Genomic DNA, 23269 nt, shown 5'->3' with positions numbered 1-23269 from the left:
CATGCCTTCGTCAATGGCAGGTGGTCAGCCCATTAACTATCATTTTTCATTAATGGTAAAATGAACTTTAATAACTGTTCAAATTCAAAATGAGTGCCACACTCACACCAACCAAAGCATTTAACTGGATCTAAGCTGTTGCTTCAATTTCCAAGTGAGGGATTGCACATTTCTTAAGTACACTAACTTCTCATTCTGGCTAATTAAAATTTAATGCATTTATTAAGTGCAGCCACTAATGTTGTATCTAGTTTTTTTTTCACTATCACAGTGAAGAAATGTGAATTTTCACGTCTAGTAAACTAGTTTGAACTGCAGACACTGAGGCACTGACATGTTCAGTGGCCAGTTCTTCACACCTGAGCACTCCAGGCCAAGTTATGCAAGCCTCTCTAAAGAAGAGTCTCATTCAGGTTTCACAATGAATTACAAGTGCCCATTTAAAAAAAAGATTTGAGAAGTGATTGTTGGATAACTGGATCTATTATTAAATAGACATTCTCACAGGACTAGCATTAGAAAACAGTTGCTGAGTTGTTTTCCATAAATAGCCCTTCCTCCCCAACATATATGCACATTTAAAAAATACATCAATTTTTTTTTGTCTTACTCATTTCTGGGATCCAATACCAATCCTCTGGGATTTGTGATATTATCACTGAGTAACACAGTTCTGTGGCTGCCATCCAGTTTTGAAACTTCAATTGTTTGAAGAATGTAGTCTACCCAATACAAATTGCGGCCAATCCAGTCCACAGCTATATTTTCTGTGACAGTCACTCCACTATCAAATATCTGTTGGCAAAGAGATTGAAACAATTGTGATAATGCAGGATTGAATACATTATAGAAGGAAAATATTTAGAAATCAGTATATAATGCCACGTTTGTGTGTTATGCATTCCAATTTCTACGAAAAATGAACTGTGAATGAAAATCAGGGATTTGCAGCATGATTTGCGAAGCCCACGGTTCTTGTTCCAGGTTCTTCCTAACCTCTGATGTGAAACATACAGATGGCCTTTAGGAAGCACTCCCAAGATTTTCATTTGCATTGAATGGCCCTGCACAGGCTGCAGACCTCTCCTGAAGAAGCAGGCTTCCAAACCAGTTATGAGGCCTGTTTTTGTGCAACTTAAAGGAGACCTCCTGAAGAGGTGCCAGCTGGGTGCCAGGAATTGAACAGTTAAGTCATCTTAAAGTTACTTACTTAGCAGCTCTCCTTGAAGAAACTGACCCCCACTGCCCCACAAACCCACAATCATTACCAGATTTGAAACCCCTAGCACCACTCACCAACTCCCCCTCTTCACCTACCAATTGCCAGATGCCCTCCTCATCCATTTATCTGTTGAGCCCTCCCCTACCCACTGATCGCACATCTTGGACCTTGGGTCCATTTGAATTTCCATGTAGTTGGCCAACAGCCAAAAAGGTTGTTGGCATGCTACTCAATGACCTATTAATGCATTTCTGCAAGTGCTTAGAAAATTGTAGGCCATAATTTTGAACATAATGAAGGAAGATGATAAACAGACTGCTTAGTATCACACATCCATTGCACTCCCTTCCCAATATTTGGTTCCATGGTTGGAACTTAATACCACAATGGTGTCAATACGATCATAACTATTTAGTACCAGTGATCAAAGACACATTTCTAACCTATACTTGTTTTTAGTGTTGAAGGCATAATCCCGACAAATTGTTTTTAACACTTCAGAGCTGAAGAATTATCATGGATTCTTGAATTTTTATGAATTTTAATTTCAGAAACAGTGCATATTAAATAACTAGATTGCCTGTCCAAAAACAAGTAATGCGGACCATTTCAGCTTGTGCAATGATTTTGTGCACTCAATGATAATATGTTATTGATAATCCAATCACTAAATGCCATCAGGTCCATGGTGTACTATTAATAGAAGCCCATAGACTAGATGTAATGCTTCCATGTGTGGGAAGTATGGAGGACACAGGCATCTACATCAAGAGGAGTGCAATGCACAATATGACTTGCATTTAAAAATCTGTACTACTTGCGCACTGAAGCAAGCCTTAACCAGAGGGTTGGCTTGTGCTTTGGGTTTACTTAAACAAAGTTCAAACTTAACTGGGATCAGTTAGTCCAAGTTGCAAGTCCAAGGCATCTATCTTTGAATGGTCTTTCCCAGTGTTCATTCTGCCATTCACTCCTTACTTCCTCAGGCACACCCCAACATCCTTTGCCTGAACAACTGTTTGACAATCAGCTGCAGAATTTATGTCTTAATCCATTCCCAAACTCACTTCCTCCAATGACGGGACACAAGGCCTTTGAGTAAGGTTTGTACTTAAGGTCTGTTGTATTGTGAACTTTGTTTTGACCCTCACGTGCAAAAGAATTCTGTTGCCTGGGAACCTTTCACAGAACTGGCTCAGGTAACCTATGGAGGGCTACTTCATACCCATAATAAAAACATGTTACAATCTGTTGGCCATCTATGTCCCAGTTTTCCTTCCATTATCTGATTTATCATATTAGAAGCCACCATAATGGATAAAGTGGGTGATTTTCAACAAATTACATTTATCTACCAGTAAACAGAAATATACCTACAATTTTCCGATCTGTTCCATTTTGAAAAGCACTCCAAACTTTGTCCTGAGTTACATCTGACCAATAAATTCGACCAGTTTCAGAATCAAAATCAATTGCAACAATATTTCTCCCATCACGGATCACGCTTTGAATGACAAGTGGCCATACACTGATGTTTTCTGAAACAAGCTGCCCTCGACTTGCCACCATTAACTGAACATCTGTTGAACCTAGATAGAAAATCAACATGTCAATTGTATTGACTTCAAAGCAACAAGCATTCACTAAAAAAAAGAAATTCATTAATAACATCATAGCTATTGAATAGCAATTCTTAGACAGTCCCTTGAGGTTAAGAACAACATGCAGAAGCATGCAGAATCTAATTCTATTGATTCCGAGGTAGCTGAAGAGCCCTTTGTCAGGATGGCAGACTCTGCCTTGGGTGGCACTTGATGGTGCAAGTGGGTACATTGTTTGGAGTCCTGCGCTCCTTCCACATTTGGTGAATAGATTTCCAACAGTCGCATCGCAGGGATTTAGGGTGCTCAGTGTCTTCTCTGATGCTGTGTCTCAATTTTAGCAGTCAAGACCAAAGGCTCCCATCAGACAGCAAACGTTAAGTCTTCAAGGAGACATTGAAAATAGTCTTCCAAGATTTTCTCCGTCCTCCTAGAAATGTCTTGCCACGCTGGAGATTGGGCTCAAGAGCTTGCTTCTGGAGTTTGATGACAGGTATGCAGACAATTTGGCTCAGCTAGTGGAGATGGTTGAGCATGAATTGGAGCTTGATGCTGATGATGTGGGCCTGGGAAAGATGTTGATGCTGACTGATCAATCCTCCAATTTAAACCATGTTGCAATATTGGCATTACAGGTCATTCTCCAGTAACTTGAGCCATCTGCTACCCAAGCCAACATCACCAGCATCAAGAGCCAGTTCACACTCCTGGGCAAATAGAAGGGTGAGAATCTTGAGCTTGGTGCCACGTCTGAGGTATTGGTCTTCAAACACTTTCTTCTCAGTTGGTTGAAGGCTGTGCAGGTGCACTGAAGTCAGTGATGAATTTTGTCATCAATATTTACCTTCGCTGAAAGGTGACTCCGAAGTTATGGAAAGTGATTTATCTTTTCCAAGTACATGTTGTGGATTTTGCTCATTGAGGCAGAGGACTTTTGTTTTCCAGATGTTTAATGTAAGACCCATCATTTTTGTGCTCAATCTCCAAATATGCATTTACACAGCATCATCTGCATATTGTAGTGCTATGCAGGTTGAGCTGATCTTGGTTTTGTGGTGGAGATGATAAGATCAGTTTCCTGTTTATCTTGTAGGCTCTCTCTACTCCTGTGGGAAGCTAGTTGTAGCTGCAGCAAGGAAGATTGTGAAGACAATGAAAATCAAAAAACTGCAGATGCCAGAAATCTGAAATAAAAACAGAAAATGATGGTAACACTCAGCAGGCCAGGCAGCATCCATGGAAAAGAAAACAGAGCCGAGGCCTCAGGTAGAAGTCTTTTTGGTCGACTGAGAAGAGGATTGGTGCTATGATACAGTCTTGCTTTGTCGGACAAAGGACTTGGAACTGAAATGTTAACTCTGTTTCTCTTTCCATAAAATGTGCCTGACCTGCTGAGTGTTTCCAGCACTTACAACTTTTAACTTCAGATTTTCAGTATCTACAGTTTTTCGATTTAACTGTAGATTGTTGGTCAATCAGATTCATTATCCAGATTATTTTCCACATTATTAATTGGAAATAACATTGTCAAAAATATTATAAATTCAGAGACAAAGTCATAGAGTCATACAGAAACAGGCCCTTCAACCAACCACATCCCTGCTGACTGTTGAACCCATCAATACTAATCTCATTTATCTGCATTAGGGCCATAGCCTTCTTTGTTTTGTCAATTCAACTGCTTGTCCAGATGCTACTTAAATATTGTGAGAATATTTGCCACTACCACCACCTCAGACAGAGCATTCCAAATTCCAACTGTTTTCCGTATGAAAATATTCCCCCTCAGACAGGTCTGAAATCCCTACCTCAAAACCTACGTCCTGTCTTAGACACCCCCACCAGGGAAAAAAAATAATATCTACCTCTCTATCAGATCACTCCTCAGCCTCCTCTGCTCTAGGGAAAACAAAGTCAGCTTATTCAATCTCCCCTTATGACTGAAATGCTCCAATCCAGGCAACATTGTCATGAATATCCTCTGCTCTCTCTCTCCAGCACAACCACTTCTTATAGTGGGGCAACCAGAACTGCCTAACCAATGTTTTATAAAGTTGTAACATGACATCCCAGCTCTTACATTCTATATGAGTAAAATACATTAGGCATAAATATTAAAACAAGTTTGTTCAACTGGTTTCAGCTCAGGAGCTTGATAAGAAAATGTACACAAAAGCATCTGTTCAGTTAGTACACTACACAGGAGCCACAACCAGAACAAGACTACTGAGTAAGAAATCTAAAATAAAACTCATCAAGGTATTCCTTAACTTCACGCTTTATCAATCACTCGTCTGAAATCCGAACTATCCTCTTCCTCATTTTCCTCTCCATCTCTCTCACTCTCTCACCATCAATTACTTTATGCTCACAGTGTTTGGTTTGAGTTTTGAGCTCCCAATACGCTGCCAGGTGACTCGGTCCCAAGTAACTACATGTTCTTTGTCAAGAGAACCCAAACAGTATACAGAACACAATTAAGCCATTTATGACATACTGGGGACACAGAAGGCTCCAGATGCTGGAATCTGGAGCAACACACAGAAGGGTGGAGGAACTCAGCAAGTCAGGCAGCATCTGTGAAGGGAAATGGACAGTCAACATTTCGGGTTGAGATCCTTCATCTGGATGCTTTTTGACATCCTACCCCTCCACAGGCTCTGGACTAAACCACCTCAAGTGTAGAGTATGTACAAAAAATGTTTGATATTGAGGAAAGAAACACAACTAGTAAAGCAATGCAAAAATGCATTCCTAAGACAACTAGAATAGAGGAATCATACTAATTTCCATGTCATCTTTTATCTCTAACATCATGACTTAAAGAACAGCAGGTACATGGGCTGGCCCAAGCAACAGGACAGCTGTATCTGGCTGTCAAGGTGCCAAGTCACTATACCCACATTACATTATTATTGATTAAATTGAGCCCAGACTTGAGCAGTCCAAAACTTTCCTGTCAGAGTTTAATATCTCAATTATGCCAATATCCACAGTTATAATCCAGATTTAGCATATGCAAATACTAAGGGTGGACTAGTGGCATCACTCCAGTTAAATTGGAAGTACTCAGTATATATTTGCATCAATTCCAGTATGAACCACCTAAATTAGGTCTGGTTTACAACAGCATTCCTGCTTTCAATGGGATGACTATCACAAGAAACAAGTGACTGAAGATCTGCAATTATTCTGGCTGATGCACCATAGGCTGTTTCTACTTTACCCACACTATTAATTGGTTCTCTAAATAGTGCTAATTTCTCCTCAACCCTATGAATAATGGCAGGGTAAATAGCAGAGGCCCCAGGCAAATGCATAACAATTCTTAAAAGAGATGCTTTACTTGCAGATTTTCTGACCTAAATATTATTAATCCAGTTTACAATCTTCTTGAAACTATGTGCTGAACTCTTCCAGTTCCTGAATATTTAGACTTGGTCCTATGATAGATGCAAGCAGAGAGTAATATTGTACAGCAGGCAAGGTATTATTCCCAGTGGAAGAGTAATTGGAAGGGAAAAAGATTAAATAAATTTGAAACTAGAGACTGAAAATGTAGAAAAAGAAACTTCTTATAAAATTGATTGTGCATTCTTTTCTCCTTTTGCTGAAAGGATCGATAAACCAGATAGAGATTATAGCAGTCAAGCTGAATAATAAAAGTTTTGTAGGCTCTACTTCATTAGGAGTTTGAGATTTGGTATGTCACCAAAGACTCTTGCAAAGTTCTACTGATGTACAGTGGAGAGCATTCTGAGTGGTTGCATCACTGCCTGGTATGGAGGCTCCAATCTGCAGGATCGAAAGATGCTTCAGAGGGTTGTGGGCTCAGCCAGCTCCATAATGGGCATCACCCTCCCCACCATCAAGGACGTCTTCAAGAAGCGGTACCTCAAAAAAGTGGCATCCATCATTAAGGACCCTCACCACCTGGGACAGGCCCTCTTCACGTTACTACCATCGGGGAGGAGGTACAGGAGCCTGAAGACCCACATTCAACATTTCAGGAACAGCTTCTTCCCCTCCGCCATCAGATTTCTGAATGGTCCATGAACACTACCTCATTATTCCTCTTTTGCACTATTTATATTTGTAACTTATAGTAATTTTATGTCTTTATGTCTTGCACTGTACTGGTCCCACGAAACAACAAATTTCATGACATATGTCAGTGATAATAAACCTGATTCTGATTCCCAACTATACATATTTGTTTGGTTTGGTCGTGACTTTAGTGAAAAGTGGAAAATCATCCATTCTTAATGGATTAGCACAAGTCACTTGGCTGGCAAATAGGTACAAATCGTGATTGAATAATACATTCCAACAATGTAATTTAAATGGAAGAAGCATAACCACAAGAATTCACTAATGGCCACTATGCAGAAATGAACAGGTTAGCTCTGAACCAGATGGCTTTTCAGTTCACTAAAGTACTTGTCTATCATTACGTACTTAATAACTGGTCCAACATAGAAGCTTTGTATTCATGGCCAAAGACTTATTGCTATGATCAACAATTAAACTTCTGTGGGCAAAAAATTATTTCCTTACTTTCTATTGATAGATTCACGACTTATGCATATTTTATACACCTTATGTGAAACTTGTTTTACTATCAGTTTCAGGAACAATGTTAATAAATTCCTTAGATTGTATGGTAAACACTATAGATATGTGACATCTGTATGTTACAATACGGTAATTGGTTTGATAAAATTCAGTTCAGGTGAACACATAAAAATACAACAAACTTTACCTGAAACTTTACAGGTTCTTTGATCAGCTTCTAAAGCATAACCTTCATCACAGGTGCACCTGAAAGAACCTCTTTCATTGTAACATATCTGGCTACAAATGCCTGGTGGATTACATTCATCAATATCTTCACAGGTCTTAGAATCATTTGTAAGCTGATAGCCACTTGGGCAAGTGCACTGTGCACCAAAAGGCCCCTGAATACATCCATGTGTGCATCCTGCATTGTTTTCATTGCAGCTCTCTGTATCTAGATTTTGTTACAAACAAAAGCATAAATAATTTTAGAGCAGCATTTTAAAATCTTTATTTAAAGATAACAATCTCACATTTCTGCATATTACTGCAATTAACTGTTTAGTACGACCCGAATGCAAAAAACATCCTGGAGGTAATTTTTAACTTTTTGCCTAATTCAGGGATAGGAACATCTCTCAAGTACATCTTATGAAATCTAAACTGCATCAATTTAATTTGACACTAGTTATGCAGAGATGAGCACATAGTACAACTAAGCATGATAATTTTCCTTTGATGATTGATGGTCTGTTAGGAATTTGTATGTTCTCCCTGTGTCTGCGTGAGTTTCCTCCAGGTGCTCTGGTTTCCTCCCACATTCCAAAGATGTACGGGTTAGGAAGTTGTGGGCATACTATGTTGACCCCGGAAGCATGGTGACACTTGCGGGCTGCCCCCAGAACACTCTACGCAAAAGATGTATTTCACTGTGTGTTTCAATGTACATGTGACTAATAAAGATATCTTATCTTATCATATTGGATACTTACAGCAAAATAAGAATACAATATAACCTATAACATACAAGACAGTGCAACTCATTAATTAGCTAATTTAGTTGCTTATGTGACTTGAGTCTGTTCATATATTTCATATTTAAATGCATGATAGGTTTACAAATACAATCCAGTTAGTGCAACTTGGGTATCACAACATGTATAATTATTTGAATATCTTTCAAATTAACATTCTGAAATTTAGAGTTATTAATGTAATTTATTGTTGTAATAGAAATTGCAGGTACAAGTTTAAATAAAAATTTCTTTAAAGATGTCTACAGAAATGTCAGTGTATGTCAACTGGTGCTGTAAAAATCAAGGGAAGTAATTGATTTTAAAATTAAGTTGCCTTTGAGAACACAAGTAACAATGGTTAGAATATACAATGTCCCAGCATAGTTATATAAATTATATGTAAATAAATATAACATCTTGACTTGTGAAACTGATGCATCACATATTGTAATGTGAATTTAATAGCAAACTGGTTAAATTATTGGCTTAATATCTAAAGGGTGGGACTGTTGATTTGGAGAAAGTTGTGGAATTTAAATTCAAGTAATTAAATACATCTGAAATTAAAAAGATTAATGAGTAATGGCAACCATAAAACTACTGGATTGTTGTAAGAAGCCACCTTAGTTCACCAATCGCCTTTCAGAGAAGGAAATCTATTGTTCTTCTCAATCTAGACGATGCGTGACTCAGATCCACAGGAATGTAGTTAACTTTTTACAGCCCTCTGAAATAGCATAGCAAGCAATTCAGTTCCAGGGCAATTTGGGATAGACAATAAATACCAACCTAGCCAGCAATGCCCACATCCCAGGAAAAAAATCAAATAAAAATTGAACTTCAAAGCACATTTATTATAATTAAACATAGCTATTGCCAGCTTAATTAAAGGAAATAAGAAATGTATCAATCTTTAACAATAGAATTTAAAATATAATGAACTCAAAGTCAATTGATGTAAAGGACGATACTACAAGGGCAGATATTAAGCCAATTTGCCCGTGTCTAAGTGGTTAATGTTATGATTTAGAATTCTACTTTGGAAAAATCAGTTGGACTATGCCCCAATAGTAAACTAAAGTGCATTATTTTAATTTTAGCAATCTGGTAGTATCTCAAACAAGTATTACTATAGGAAGTTACAAACAAATCAGGAAAAACAGGCTATATTTTCCCTCAGGTTTTGAAGCAATTTTTAGTACCCAGAATGCATTAGCTAACAGTAAAGATCAGGCTCTACATTTGGAGCTAATACATGATTGTGTCATTTATGTAATGAGTGATCAATTAACCCCATTCCAAATAAATGGGTTTAACAGCACCTTAAATTTCCTCTCAACTTCCTCAGTATATCAATAAATACACAATCACATGCATTAGAATGGTTGTTTGGCGTTATATGTGAAATACATATTACTGGTATTGGTTTCTTGAGCTATTTTTTCCACCTGGGTCACAGTGGCGCAGAGATCAAGTACAATCTGCAGGATATGTTATGTCTGCATAGGGCTAGCATCAGTGGTCCTTGCAATGCCACAAATTTAAAGCGGCTATTTTATGTTTAGATCATTTCAAAGCTTTGTCCTCCATAACACTGTAACCATCTTTACTCATTCCCTCCTGCCCCACCATCTGCAAATCTGCTCTTGGATTGACTAGAATTCCCTTCCTAAATCTCTTCAACTTTCTCCCTGTTGTTATGATTCTTCATAAAACCACCTGCTAACAAAAATTTTGAACACTGTTAAACCCTCTTCTCATTCAGTGTATTTTAAATATATTGCTGTTAAACACTTGGTATAATTTGCTATCATCAGATTCCATTTAAATGAAAATTGTTGTGGTACAGTAGCAATATCAAATGTGGTGTAATATCTGCTTCCTTCTTTCTACTTTCCCTCCAGATGGATCATATATACACATTGCTGGGTCCTAAGTTCATTATACAGAATCTGAGAAAAATTAGGAGTAAGTTACTTACTGCAGAGTGGAGACTCATCTGCACCATTTGGGCAGTCAGGAGTATGGTCACAAATCTTATCCAAATTCAGACAGACGCTGAGACCTGAGCACTGCCACTGGTTGCTGGAACATTGAAATGGTTGTGTTGGGCAGTCTCTTTCATCACTCATGTCCCTGCAGTCATTATCACCATCACATAGCCAGCCCATGGAGACACAGTTTCCATTGTCACATCGAAAGTAGTTTGCAGAACAGTTCTTTGGTAAACAGCTAAGATGTTCATCTGATCCTTCAGCACAGTCTGCATGGCCATCACATTCCCAGTTTGATGGTATACAAGCACCATCACTTTGGCACTGGAATTCATTTTGGTGACACATTCCTGGTGGCCGAGTGGCTACAAAGGGAAATCAATATCGCAATTAATGTTTTGTTAACTTCAGCTAAAGCAATCTTTTGTGTCAATTAATATTTGGTAAACTATCACTGTTTCTTGGGAAAGGTGAATGAAGTTATGTTTATCATCATCATATAAAATGACTAGGATAAAATGCATGAAAATATAAAAGCAACAAACAATCTCAATGTTGGCCCAGATGCCAGCATCTGCAGTCCCTTATGTCTGCATGAAAACAAAATATAGCAATACATTAATGGCACTGGTTCCCAAGTTAATTACATGAACAAATTCAAAAAAACATGCAGTGGATCACAAGTTGAGGGCATGTAATTGACACTGGCCCTGCATGTCAAAGTTAATGAGCTAGGGAGAAGGTGTTCCCTGCCTTTCTCTCCATAAATTTCAAGGAGCAGCAAGAACACTTTCAACCACAGGTAAAGCCACAAGTGCGTAGGAATACATAAAAATTTCAACTTTCAGTCAGCTCTAAACTGCTAAACTTACGACATCCTGCCTCATCAGATTCATCAAGGCAATCAAAAACGCCATCACAGTGGTAGAAAATATTGATGCACTGCTCTCCACTTGCACATTTAAACTCATATGAAGTGCAGTTGTACACTGTAACGAAATTAATTTTGATTAAGGAATCTGAGTCAAAGTAATATATCAGTCAAAAAGTTCATGATGAATTTGCCACCTCCATTTCTCACTCACCACAGCCTTGTTCATCCAATCCATCCAGGCAGTCTTTATCACCATCACATACATAAGCTGGGTCAATGCACCGATGTTCTGGGCATAAAAACTGTTCAGGCTGGCAGGAACTGGTGGAATCTTCATTTTTATGTAAAAGAGAAATGAGTTAAAATTTTATATATCTGTTTACTTAGCAACTCATGCAGCAAGAGGAAGGACACATCTCCAATGCTTTTTAAAGGGATTTTTTTTAAAATTCATTTTGGGAATCTGAGCATTGTGAGCAAAACCAGCACCTATTGTCCATCCCCAGCTGCTCTTGAGAAGGTAGTGGTGAACTACCTTCTTGTTCTGCAGTCCTTCTTGTGAAAATACCCCTACAGCACTATAGGGAGGGAGTTAAGGATTTAGATCCACATACCAGGATTTAGATCATCAAATGCTTGTAGATCAGTTGCAGATTGATTTCAACTTATTTTGTAGGCTGCCCCAGAACCAGAATCCTCTGCAGCAGAAATTGCATGTTCCCTTATTCCCTGAAGATCTGGTGCTTGTAGTATTCATTCCCACTGTTTAGGATTAAAGCTACTTGTGCCTTGTTATTCGCCAGATGCATTTTGTACTTGTAACTTTGCTGCCAAATCTTATGTAATATCAAAATCTGAGGAGTGTTAAATTGGGTGATATTTGCCTTTATCATCATTTTCTTCTCAGTTTTTCACCACCCTTTGGCTGAATTATGGTGCTTGGCTATCTGCAAGGAAAAGGGTGCTAGGATGGGATTGTGATAGGGATAACAGGAGAAATTAAGAGGCAGATACACAATCAATTTGCAGCTGGTTTATCAAAAAAGATTAAATGGAGGGGGAATTGGATAAGGATAAGCCATGAAGATACCACTGTCTCTGCCCACTCCACTCCACTGCTGACTATGCACTTTGTAATGGCTGGTGCAAAATGACAGCAAGTACTGCCTCCTCCATCAGGTTAAGATAATGCTGCTGTGCTTGTACCCTATCAATTGGCTACTCCTGTCTCCATTTGTAGGACACGTTCTCCTTCAGGAGAGTGGAAGATATCTCATTAAGTGTGGTGTCATGTATTTGAGTGATCTGGTTGACAGATACATACACTGAGTTTTTCCCGCAGTGCTACATGGGAGAGTACTTTGAAATGTATGAAGGAATCCTGATTTATAGAGCTGAAAGATGAACAGAGCATCGTCAGAAACTACTGATCCAGTTTGTGGTGTATGGCATTTTGAGATATATTCACTGAGCCTGAACATACCAGTGAGGTTGTTCAACTGTCTGCAGTACTACATCCAGGTCTTGGGACTTTACTCTGACAATTGACCTCCTAAACTTTGCCTTCCTCAAGTGTGTGTCTGCAGTTCCTCTCCACCTCCTGGACCAAGGCTACCAGCATCAAAGCAGCAACAGGAAACCACAGTGCCTGTTCTCTCAATGTAGTCTCACAATTGAAAGTCTCCCAGATGATCTTTCAGAACACCTTATTGCTCCTGCTACAGCTTCATGCATCTCCCCTTTAAGAGGTGAAGGCTGTTCTTAAGAAACACAAACTAGCTTTAACTGCTGCTAACCACTCACAAAATTGAACCTGATGTCGAATTGATAAGCTAATAAGCCAATCGGTCATTACTGGCTGCATGTTGAAATCAATGAGATGAGCAGGAAGCACCAAGCTGGCTGGCAGTGATTTAACTGTGCATCACAATGTTCATCTCCCAGAGCTATCCAATTTAGCTCCACTGCAATTTATTAAACTATTAAAACAGATGGCTGTAAAATCATACTGGGTCACAAGAGCAAAATAGTTAACTTCATTTCAGGCAGCCCATCATGTATCAATTAAACTTAAAAAATCATCTTGCAGAAAATATGATACTCACTACAGCTCAGTTCATCTGAGCCATCTCCACAATCATTGTCCGTGTCACAAACCCATCTCTTAGGGATACAATAAGAATTAGCACAGGTAAAGTAATTTGCAGCACAAGTGCTGGGACCATGGGTTGGGCATCCCTGTTCATCACTTGCATCGGAACAGTCATTTTGTCCATCACATCTCCAGTAGTGTGGAATGCATTGGCGATTTGAACACGTAAAGGCAGATGAAGAGCATGTAGTATCTAGGTATAAAGAAATAAGACAAGAACAACTTTCATAAATGGCATATCAAGACCTTACTTTGCTTAAGTGGGTGAGTCAGTAAAAGTTCCAATTCACAGGAAACACACATAAGATGCTTCAGCACATTGTCTCAAAAATAAAAGATCATTAACTATTTAGGTCAAATTAATAGTGCATATTTATAGTGCTTCCCCTGTTTTACCTATTGATGCTTTGAGTTCACAGAGCTTGCAGAAACAAAAAAATCACAGAATATATACACATCAACAATATCCATGAAAGGTATCACACTGTTATATTTTATGGCCAATGCATTATATTTTTTCAGAAATAAAATTGGACTTCTATTTAGGACCTGAAAATAATACACATGTACTGAAATTTGTAAACAGTGAGACAACAGAGGGAGAGGAAAAGAAAAAAATCACAAAATGTTTTGCTATCAGTCTTGGCTTCACACTAGAATGTAGTAGCTGTATATCAAAAATTGGCAATAAAAGGCTATTATAATAATTGTTTCACTCAATTCCTCCCTGATGTTCTCTTGTAGTTCACTAGTACCAGTTTTGCTCAGTTTGTAGCATTCTCGTCTGTGAATCAAAGGGTTAGGGAGTTCGAGCCTCATCACAAACTTGGAAACATAATATAGGCTCACACTCCAGTGCCATGTTAAAAGAATGCCTTAAATTAATAGTATGTTTCACAACTGCAAAATCTCCTAAAGCATTTAATAGCCATTGAAATGTTTTTAGAATTATAGTCATTGCTTTTTACTTATTAGACATCAACGCATTGGGACATCTGGAGGTTAAGAAAGATACTCTACCAGTGCTGCTCTTTATTGCTTTCTCCAAGACTATCATTTGCATCATAGAAGCTTTGTATTAAAAATCTATTTGTGACATCAATATATTCAATAGCTTTTTTTATAAAACACTATGAATGTCTGTAAAAAATCATGCAAGTAATTTCTGGAAATATATTTCAGTTCTATTCCCAGGGAAAGAATAGCTAACAATTCAAGCATATCCTCTAATTTTAACTTGCGCTTTACTGCTGCAACTACTTACTGGGGCTCAAAGTTTGCTAGTGCATCAATCAAAACAGTGATTGAAGTATCATTCATGATGTCGTAATTAAATGTAATGATACATAAAGAATTGAAATCAATAGGTATATTATAAATTTAATTAATGAAACAAAGATAAGCATTCTGAGAACGGAGGACAATTAATGACATTCTGTAAAATTTCATAATATTTTATTTCTTAGCCCAAGAATGCTTTAATTAAATGTGCTGAAAGGTAAATTTGATCTGGTGCAATTGGAGAAATGTGGGCATTTTAAACAAGTTAAATAACTCCCAAAGTTTTCAATTGTACTGACATTTTGGCTGCATTGTATGTAAATTTCAACAGTACGTACTTAAAGTTCCACAATTTACTTCATCGCTATTATCGAGGCAGTCATTAACTCCATCACAGTGATTGTAATCTGGCACACATTTTCCATTGGCACAAGTGAAAGAAAAGATGGCACACTGTTGTTTGGGTGGTTCACCGGATGGATCTTCAATGCAGTTCAGGTTGTTGGAGTCCCGTTTCATTCCATAGGGGCAGCCACAGACTCTCTGAAAATTGGGTGTCGGAAAGCAAAAATGACTGCAATCTCCGTTGGGGTTCGTTGGTTTGTTACAGGAGTTAGAGCCTATATTTTAAAAACAGCAGAATGTTTATCGGATGGATGTCGGATTTCAATACAAAAACGACAAATGGTGTCATTAATATGAGCACTTATTAAAATGAAATTTTTGCTTTACTTAATCAGACAGATGTTATTTAATTATATTGGAAGTAGAATGCCTTAATTCACAGAAATGATCCAGGTTATAGCATCGTAAAAACTGTTCACTATACCCAGCAACAGTATTTTCCTTTCTAATCAAATATTCAGACCTAAAATTCCAGTTGGAACCACAGATTTCTACACAGTCTAGACAACATCAGCAAAAATTACACAGATAAAGTAACTTATCTACCCCTTAACTGCCACGTTATTTCATCCCATCAGAGCAATTCTCTTTGTTCCACCCATTGCTCTATTCTACCTTCTCTGATACCTAGACTAACCTGTTTCTCAGTTCTGATGATAGATCCTGGACCCAAAACACTAATTATTCTCTTTCCACAGATGCTGCCTGACTTGCTGTTGTTTTATCATAGATAGAGTGCTGGCTGATTTGGGGAAGAATCCAATTTTACCATAATTCTACTCGTGTTCTCCCATTTCACTATTTCCTGGTACTACAGGCAGTCCCTGGGTTAGGTAAGGGTTCTGTTCCTGAGAAATGTCCATAAGCTGATTTTTCCGTAAGTCAGAAATGTCAGTTTTTATAGCCACCCATATCATATCATTCTGCGTACACTTCCTATGATTCTTTCATCTCATCGAATATTCACCCTAAACCCACTCATAATTAAACTAATGGAACATATACTGTATCCAGCTGTTAATGAATACCATGAAATATTTTATTATTATTGCTATCTTGAAAACTTATTTAAAAATTTATGGGAAAAAAATTGTGAAAGTTGTATTTTCATATGTCAGGTCTTCCATAAACCAGGGAGACCCTGGGTAAGCAAAGTTTATGGCCACTGTCTGCCTGGGGTGTTTCCAGGTTACATGAAACTTCAACCCAGAAGGACAATATAAATGCTGAAGTAGCTTTTGCCAACTCAGGCATGGCAGTGCTTTCTGGAGATCTTTTGAAAGATTACAGAGCAAGTCATTCAACTCAATTTGAAATTAATTTATTGCTCATTTTGTTTATGGGAAAATGGAGGTTTTCGTCTGCCATATTCGTACTGGCAGAGCAGGCTGCATACAATCTCAGGCCTAATGCATTATGGAGAAAATTCTAATGTTTAGCATTATCTGCTATGTAATTCCGAATTTGAATCTATTAGATTTCCTCATATCCATAAAATGAATACAATCTGTATAATCACACATACCAGTCTGGATAGAGGCATCAAAGGATTTTACATGCATAATGTTGTCAATGCCTCTTCTGATAACAGACATCCCACCACCCTCTACTTTCTGCACACGGACAATTCCATTCAACCTCCAGTCTGTAAAATATGCATAATCTGCAAGAAAAGTCAACAAAGAAGCTGTTTAAGGTTAAACTATTCAATGGAGTTTTGATCTGCATAAAACAAACATGACTATATACTGCAAAAATCTTAAGATTTATTCTCTTAAAAACATATTAAGTGTAAAGATTAATATTTTTAAAGAAGAATAACTTACCGCCAAATACTGTAAGACCAAAAGGGTGTGACATTTGGCTAATTCGACTGAGGGTCTGTCTGTCTGAACCACTGAAGGAACTGTGCTCAATTTTATCAAAAAAGGCATCCACCCAATAGAGACGTAAATAACTAGAAGAGCAGAATCTTTAATTCAGTTCAAAGGAAAATTAAATAAGTAAAGCAACATACAGAACATGCCCCAAAAGAATAAATTCATTGTTATAATGATCTAGTTAACTGCTAACTCTCTTAAATAGACATGAGTCTGGCAATAAGAACTGGGATGATAGAAAGTATCAAATCCCAGAAAATTACTGAGATGTATTAGAACTTGTGGGTAATGAGATGACTGAGAACCAAAGTAATTAAAAATGCTGGAAATCTGAAATAAAAATAGAAAATACTGAAAGCACTCAGCAGGTTAAGCAGCATCTACAGAAAGAGAAACAGAGTTAATGTTTCAGGTCGAAGATCCTTCTCCAGAACAAGGGACATGAGAAAACAGATAAATTTTAAGTTGCAGAGGGATGGATAGAGCAAATGGAATATCTCTGAGAGGACAAGGCCACGGCTGTTTATATCAGGATCACCTCAGCAACAAGGGTCTCATCAACTGGGCAGCACAGCCATGTAGATAGTAGAGCTGCTGCCTCACGGCTCCAATGGGTTCAATATCTGATGTCTGTATGGAGTTTGCACATTTCTTCTGTAACAGCATGGGTTTCCTCCTGAATGCTCTGGATCCCTCCTACGTTTCTCTCCATTGCACTAGTTTCCTTCCACATCCCAAAGGCGTGCGAGTTGATGGGTTAAATAACCAATTTAAATATTCCCTAGTGCATAGGCGAATGGTGGTATCTGGGGGTACGATGGAGATGAGGAGGGAATAAACTGGGATTAGTGCAGGATAGGTTTAAATGGGCAATTGATGATTGGCGCAGATACGGTGGGCTAAGGGGCCTATTTTCATGCTGTTTGACTCCATAACTCTAATAACGTCTGTTAAACCAATACCAATGACTTTATTTTCATATTCGTTTGCTAATACCACCAAAAGATCAGCAAAAATAGCAACAAACCATCAAAAATCTGCTTTAAGTTCAAGTTATTTGTTCAAATTAGTAAATGGAGAAAAACATACAGGTATGTTTGGTCTTATGGTATTATTCCGACAGCTGAAAAATCATCTTGCTCAAATCATCCAATCAATTTACCTCCAATCAATGGCAAGGCCATTTGGCCAGCCTAGTGTTGTACTAACTATTGGCACTGCATTTGATCCATCAGCCCAGGCTCTCATGACTTTTGCAGGCCGGTACCAGTCTGTCCAGAAGATGTACCTGTAAGTAAATGAAACAATGGCAACGCTCCTATTATATCTATGAGAATTACTAAGAGTTCCATCCATAATATTTAATGTGGAAAAAAACAATGTATACTGATTTTGTTTTTAATTTACCCCATCAATGGATGCACAACAATAGATCTAGGATTGTTCAGGTTCTCAGCAATTGCTCTCCTGGATTTATCAGCCAGTCGCAGGACAGAAATGCTGCTATAGCGTGCATCAGTCCAATAAAGATTCCTCGAAATCCAGTCAAAAGCCAGATCTTCTACTCCATCCACTCTATTGGCAGCAAGAACTTCCCGACCTACATATCAGACAGAAATCTAAGCACTGCTGATTTTAAAACTGGAGTTTGCTCACTAGTTACTGCAGAATTCCGTTTCAAGCTCTTAGCTGATAATTAACAGGAGGAAAACAGTGAATACTGTTTTTCAGTTTCATCCCACAATGGAATGTGGTAAGAGAGAGAAAGATAGTGAGAAAGAGAGCATGAGACAAATTCAAATCCAGGACCCATTGATGAACATCACCCCCATGGCTAACTTTGTTAGCTACATCCCTCAATGCACATGCTGTAGTGGTGCAAAGAAATAAATTGGGTTATCAAAGTATATGTTCATATGTTAATTTCTCAGTTTAACTAGACTCTAATCCCAGTCCCTAGTTATTGTATGTCGGAAAGCAGATCACATTTACTGAAGAGCTGAAACACTCCCTTACTAGAGAAACTGAGTAGACTTTAAAAATTGTGCAAATTTTACTTCAAATTGAATTAGGATCCTTAATTACAACTTGAAAGGGACAACAAAAATGTGATTAAGACAAGGGATTCTTTACGGATGTGGCAGAATGTAAAAGAATCGAACTAGACAGATGTACCAGATTAAATACCTGTAAGCTGATACCATAATTAATTAAGACTTTTTGTATTTGCAGTGATGTTGAATTATCAATTAATATGCTTACTGTCTGCTTTTTTACATGAAATATATGTAATTTTGAAGTAAAGTGAGTAGCATTTATGAAAAATAGATGCAATATTTATATGGAGATTACTTCATTAACTGTTAAAAGATCAGAGATTTCCATATTTTGTGTAAGAGCTAGAACCTTCATTCTTACATTGAAGAAATGAAAAGGCTGAGAAAAGTTAATCATTTATTTAATTTGGTCATTACCTGTTCCATCAATTTTCTGTTTACAAATCAGGTCATTCCTTGTATCAGAAAAAAAGACCATCTGCTCTGCTGCATCAAAATCAATTCCTACAAAATAAGAGGGGTTTCCTGTCACAGGCAAGATGATATCTTCTTGTGTGGAGACATTGAAAGGGATTCCACGAACAGCCAGCTGGGATGAAAATAGTAGGAACTGGGTCACAACTGCAGAAGAGAGAACACAAAACGTTCAAGATATTTTTCCAAGTTGACACAGGGAACTCAGAATAAAGTTATGCACTCAGATGAAATTGGGCTAAATGCAGAGGGCCAAGGAGACCAATGCAGAGAAATGGAGGTGATGAATGGGATAGGGATGAAAGGAGAGGGGGCAGGGAAATGGATAGGATGGAGAGAAGTCAGGAAAAGATGAGTGAAGATTGAAGAAGAAGATGAGAAAGAGGAGAGAAGGTGATAGATAAAACAACAGTGGGGAAGAACAGCAGTTAAAGGAAAGGAGGAAAAAAATTGAAGAGAGACATTATAAAGGGACCTTGTATTAAGGAGTAAGTTTAACATACGGTACTCAAAAAGTGGCTTGATCCATGCTAAGCTTTTATATAGAATCATTAATTGTTCTAGCTACAGTGGTTAAGCCCCAGCTCCCAAAACTATTCTCTCACTGGGTCTGCGAGAGTAGGAGCACTGGATTTACCTTCATATTCCAGTCTTCACATTTTTAAAAACATGAAAGCAACTTAGATAATACTGAGGATGAAATAATCTGATAAAGTTAAAGCCCATACAGGTCTCCTCAGGTTATGAACACCCAACTTAGGGACACCCCATGCATACAATCGAGCGTTTCGGAGACTGGCGGGATAGATGCTGATGGACTTGCTGCCTGCTGCAGGCATCTTCTGCCGGGTGAGAATGGGGCATTTCCACATCCCTTCTCTACCCAACTCCACCACCACCACCACCACCTCAAGCTGCACCAGTCAGGGGCTGGGTCAAGCCAAGCAGAGCTGGGAAGGCTGAGCAGACTCTCTTCCTCACTCATTGAGTCAGTGAGGCTAACTCGTGGCAGCTCTTCCCGCACCTGCTCACTCTCCCATCACAGCTGTTTCTGTGATCCTCTCCCACACTCTGGTTTTGTTCATTTCCAATTTCCAATTTTCAGGAACAAGTCTTTTGGATGAGGCATGCCAGCTCTTTCATATTGACATAAATTTCCCAAACATGATTCAAAGGAAAGCAGGGGCATTCCAACACAGATTGATCATATAATTTTTTGCTATCTCCAAGTTGCTGCTTCAATTCCTAATAATGCAACAATGACCACATGTCAAGAAGTATCCTGTGTGAAGTTTCTTCTTTCTTTCCATGCCACTCAGCAGCTCATTGTTCAGAGCAGTTTTCCCTGCAGTACACTGTCTACCTCACTGAGTTAATTATACTCTTCAGGGCATGATATTACAACTATGCAAAATATTGTTGATTTCATTTAAACTATTAAATACTGGGAGGTTAATGAAAGTATTCATAGATTAACAAAAGGAGGTTGTGGATTATTTTAGTGGAAATATTTGAAGATAATCATTACATAACTATAAAAATGTGAATTCTTGAGATGATTCACTTACCATAGCAATGTTTCTGATCACGGTGAAGATCAAAACCCAGCCTGCATCTGCATCGATAGCCCAGGCCTAGATTGTCTGTTCCATGACTGAGGATGCATATATGCTCACATCCACCATTATTATTACTACATGGATTCCTCACTAAAATGAGCAAATATAGAACAGATTTATTTATTTAACCTTGCGCAAATTTTAAAGAAATGCAAGCTTATATTGCCTAGCTGTAACACTGTTGAGTGGGACAGATTATTTTAGCTTGCTTTTTAACCATCACTCTTTTCATATGTTTATATGCACCAACTATAAAGTAGAAAATGAAAAATGTTGGAAATAATTAGCAGGTTAAACAGCATCTGTGGACAGAGAAACAGTTACAATTTCAGATCCATTGACCTTTCATCAGGTTGCTGACCTTTCACAAGAACCAGTCAGAATAAGAGGTAGCATGTTTTATGTAGGTACAGAACCAGGGAAAAGAGGAGGGAGGAAAGACAGCAGGGAAGATCTTTGAAGGAATGAAAGTCGAGAGATTAAAGAGCAGAACAGATGAGGATTGGGGCAAAATGGAGTGCTGTATTTTCAATGGCTTGTGTCTGGGGAAAAATAGCAGTGCTTTATATAAGGATAAGATTTATGACTTGATGTTGGTAAGGGATGGCAAATAAATAATAAAATATAAACATTTAATATTTTTATTTTTCCATTCTGTCAATTTATAACATGCAAAAATGAGACTGAATATTTTGTTAGTTATGCTCATAATTTAACAAAAAAGAGATATTGGTTGAGTAATTTTTGATCTTTATTGAATCTATAGGATCACCAATCATCTTGATTTTAAAGGAATAGCATTCTAAAGCTATCATATTAAAAATAATGCAAATACTGAACTTACCAAATGGCTGTCTGAATGCATGATATATTGTCACTCCATATGGTTTCAGTGAAGACTGATAGATAATTTGTGGGTCATTGTCTATAGACTTATTGACTCTCATAACAGCCATCTTAGTCCAGTCAGTATAGAATAATTTATCTTCAAAATTAGTTACTCCATAAGGATGGGGAACTGCCATACCTCCACTCACAATGGTTTTCCTGTGTAAAAGCAAGGAAATTATTTTACAAAGCATGAAAAAAATCTGCTAGACATCTACATCAGAACACAGTGCATCCTGGGAAGTATAATGTTGTCTCATCAGAATTAAGTTCAAGTTGGTGTGGTTATAGTAGAATCGGACTAAACAAGATTATTAATAAAAAAGTTGGATTGAACATAAAATAGCAGTACCAGCATGTCTGTGCTATCAGAACATGAAGTTTACTTTAAAGAAAATTGCAAAACATACTCAGTTTTGTTCTCATCGCTCCTTACTATCAATGTAAATGTTCAGTTCCTACTCAAGGCATTCATGCAATAAATGATATATTGCAATCAGGTTAATTTTGCTGCTGATGAAAAATAAATAGAATATCAATGAGTTCTTCCTCAAAGTTCTCTTCTCTCTAAATTGTGTCCAGTTTCTGCTTTTAATAACTCTTACAGGGCTCATTTATAAGAGATACAAATAAAATTGTGTTACTATTTAATTTTAATCGATCACAATTTTTTGTAATTTTTACAAAGCAATGTCTATTGTGAATGGCCCACTAACGACATTAAACAACTCATGGTTAAGGTGGCAATCAAACCAAACTCTTTTGTACATCTTTTTCAATGCTTTTTTTTAAATAAATGAAACAACGACACAATTTATACTGTTGAATCCATCAAAAATACATCCAACAGATAATTACAGCACTTTATTTCAAATTTTGCAAACATTTGTGCATATATTTTAAGGATGGTGCCATTTTAAAATCAAATTTTATAGAAGCTAGCCGCCAAATTTCATAACCTTGAATATCCTTTGCCATTTTCTTGAGAGGAAATTGAAAACAATTGCTGCTTAAATTATGTGAAAAAGGAGCAATTGCACTGTAGCAGAGATTAATTACTTTAGTTCCAGCAGCACAGGACATAAAACTGTGGTATGAGCAGATCTAAAACACAATAACTGCCAGACATATATCAATAAAGTAATATTCTCTCAAGAGTTGCCATTTCATTGTTTAAAAAATTACAATCCCCCCAGTGAATTAGCACTCGCAAGCTGACCCTCAAGATAAACAATTCCAATAACCTTTT

At 37.7% G+C, this 23269-nt stretch overlaps 1 protein-coding gene across 2 annotated transcripts in view; it reads right to left on the bottom strand.

The window, feature by feature from the left end:
* Window positions 1-23269, bottom strand: part of lrp2a (low density lipoprotein receptor-related protein 2a) — a 178774-nt gene that overhangs the window by 138614 nt on the left and 16891 nt on the right. For both annotated transcript variants that reach the window (XM_052027503.1, XM_052027511.1), the window contains exons 8-22: window positions 21977-22179; window positions 21082-21222; window positions 19457-19660; window positions 18390-18582; window positions 18145-18270; window positions 16929-17059; window positions 16628-16765; window positions 15036-15317; window positions 13370-13609; window positions 11476-11595; window positions 11263-11379; window positions 10378-10755; window positions 7586-7834; window positions 2600-2811; window positions 611-795 (exon numbers count right to left, since the gene is read on the bottom strand). In XM_052027503.1, the coding sequence (XP_051883463.1) occupies window positions 611-795; window positions 2600-2811; window positions 7586-7834; window positions 10378-10755; window positions 11263-11379; window positions 11476-11595; window positions 13370-13609; window positions 15036-15317; window positions 16628-16765; window positions 16929-17059; window positions 18145-18270; window positions 18390-18582; window positions 19457-19660; window positions 21082-21222; window positions 21977-22179 (2919 nt within the window). The remainder of the gene's footprint in view (window positions 1-610; window positions 796-2599; window positions 2812-7585; window positions 7835-10377; window positions 10756-11262; window positions 11380-11475; window positions 11596-13369; window positions 13610-15035; window positions 15318-16627; window positions 16766-16928; window positions 17060-18144; window positions 18271-18389; window positions 18583-19456; window positions 19661-21081; window positions 21223-21976; window positions 22180-23269) is intronic.

This window comes from Pristis pectinata, chromosome 1, assembly GCF_009764475.1.
Source record: "Pristis pectinata isolate sPriPec2 chromosome 1, sPriPec2.1.pri, whole genome shotgun sequence".
NCBI lineage: Eukaryota > Metazoa > Chordata > Chondrichthyes > Rhinopristiformes > Pristidae > Pristis > Pristis pectinata.
The sequence above is the reverse complement of the archived record's forward strand: the minus strand, read 5'-3'. Positions and strand labels throughout refer to the sequence as shown.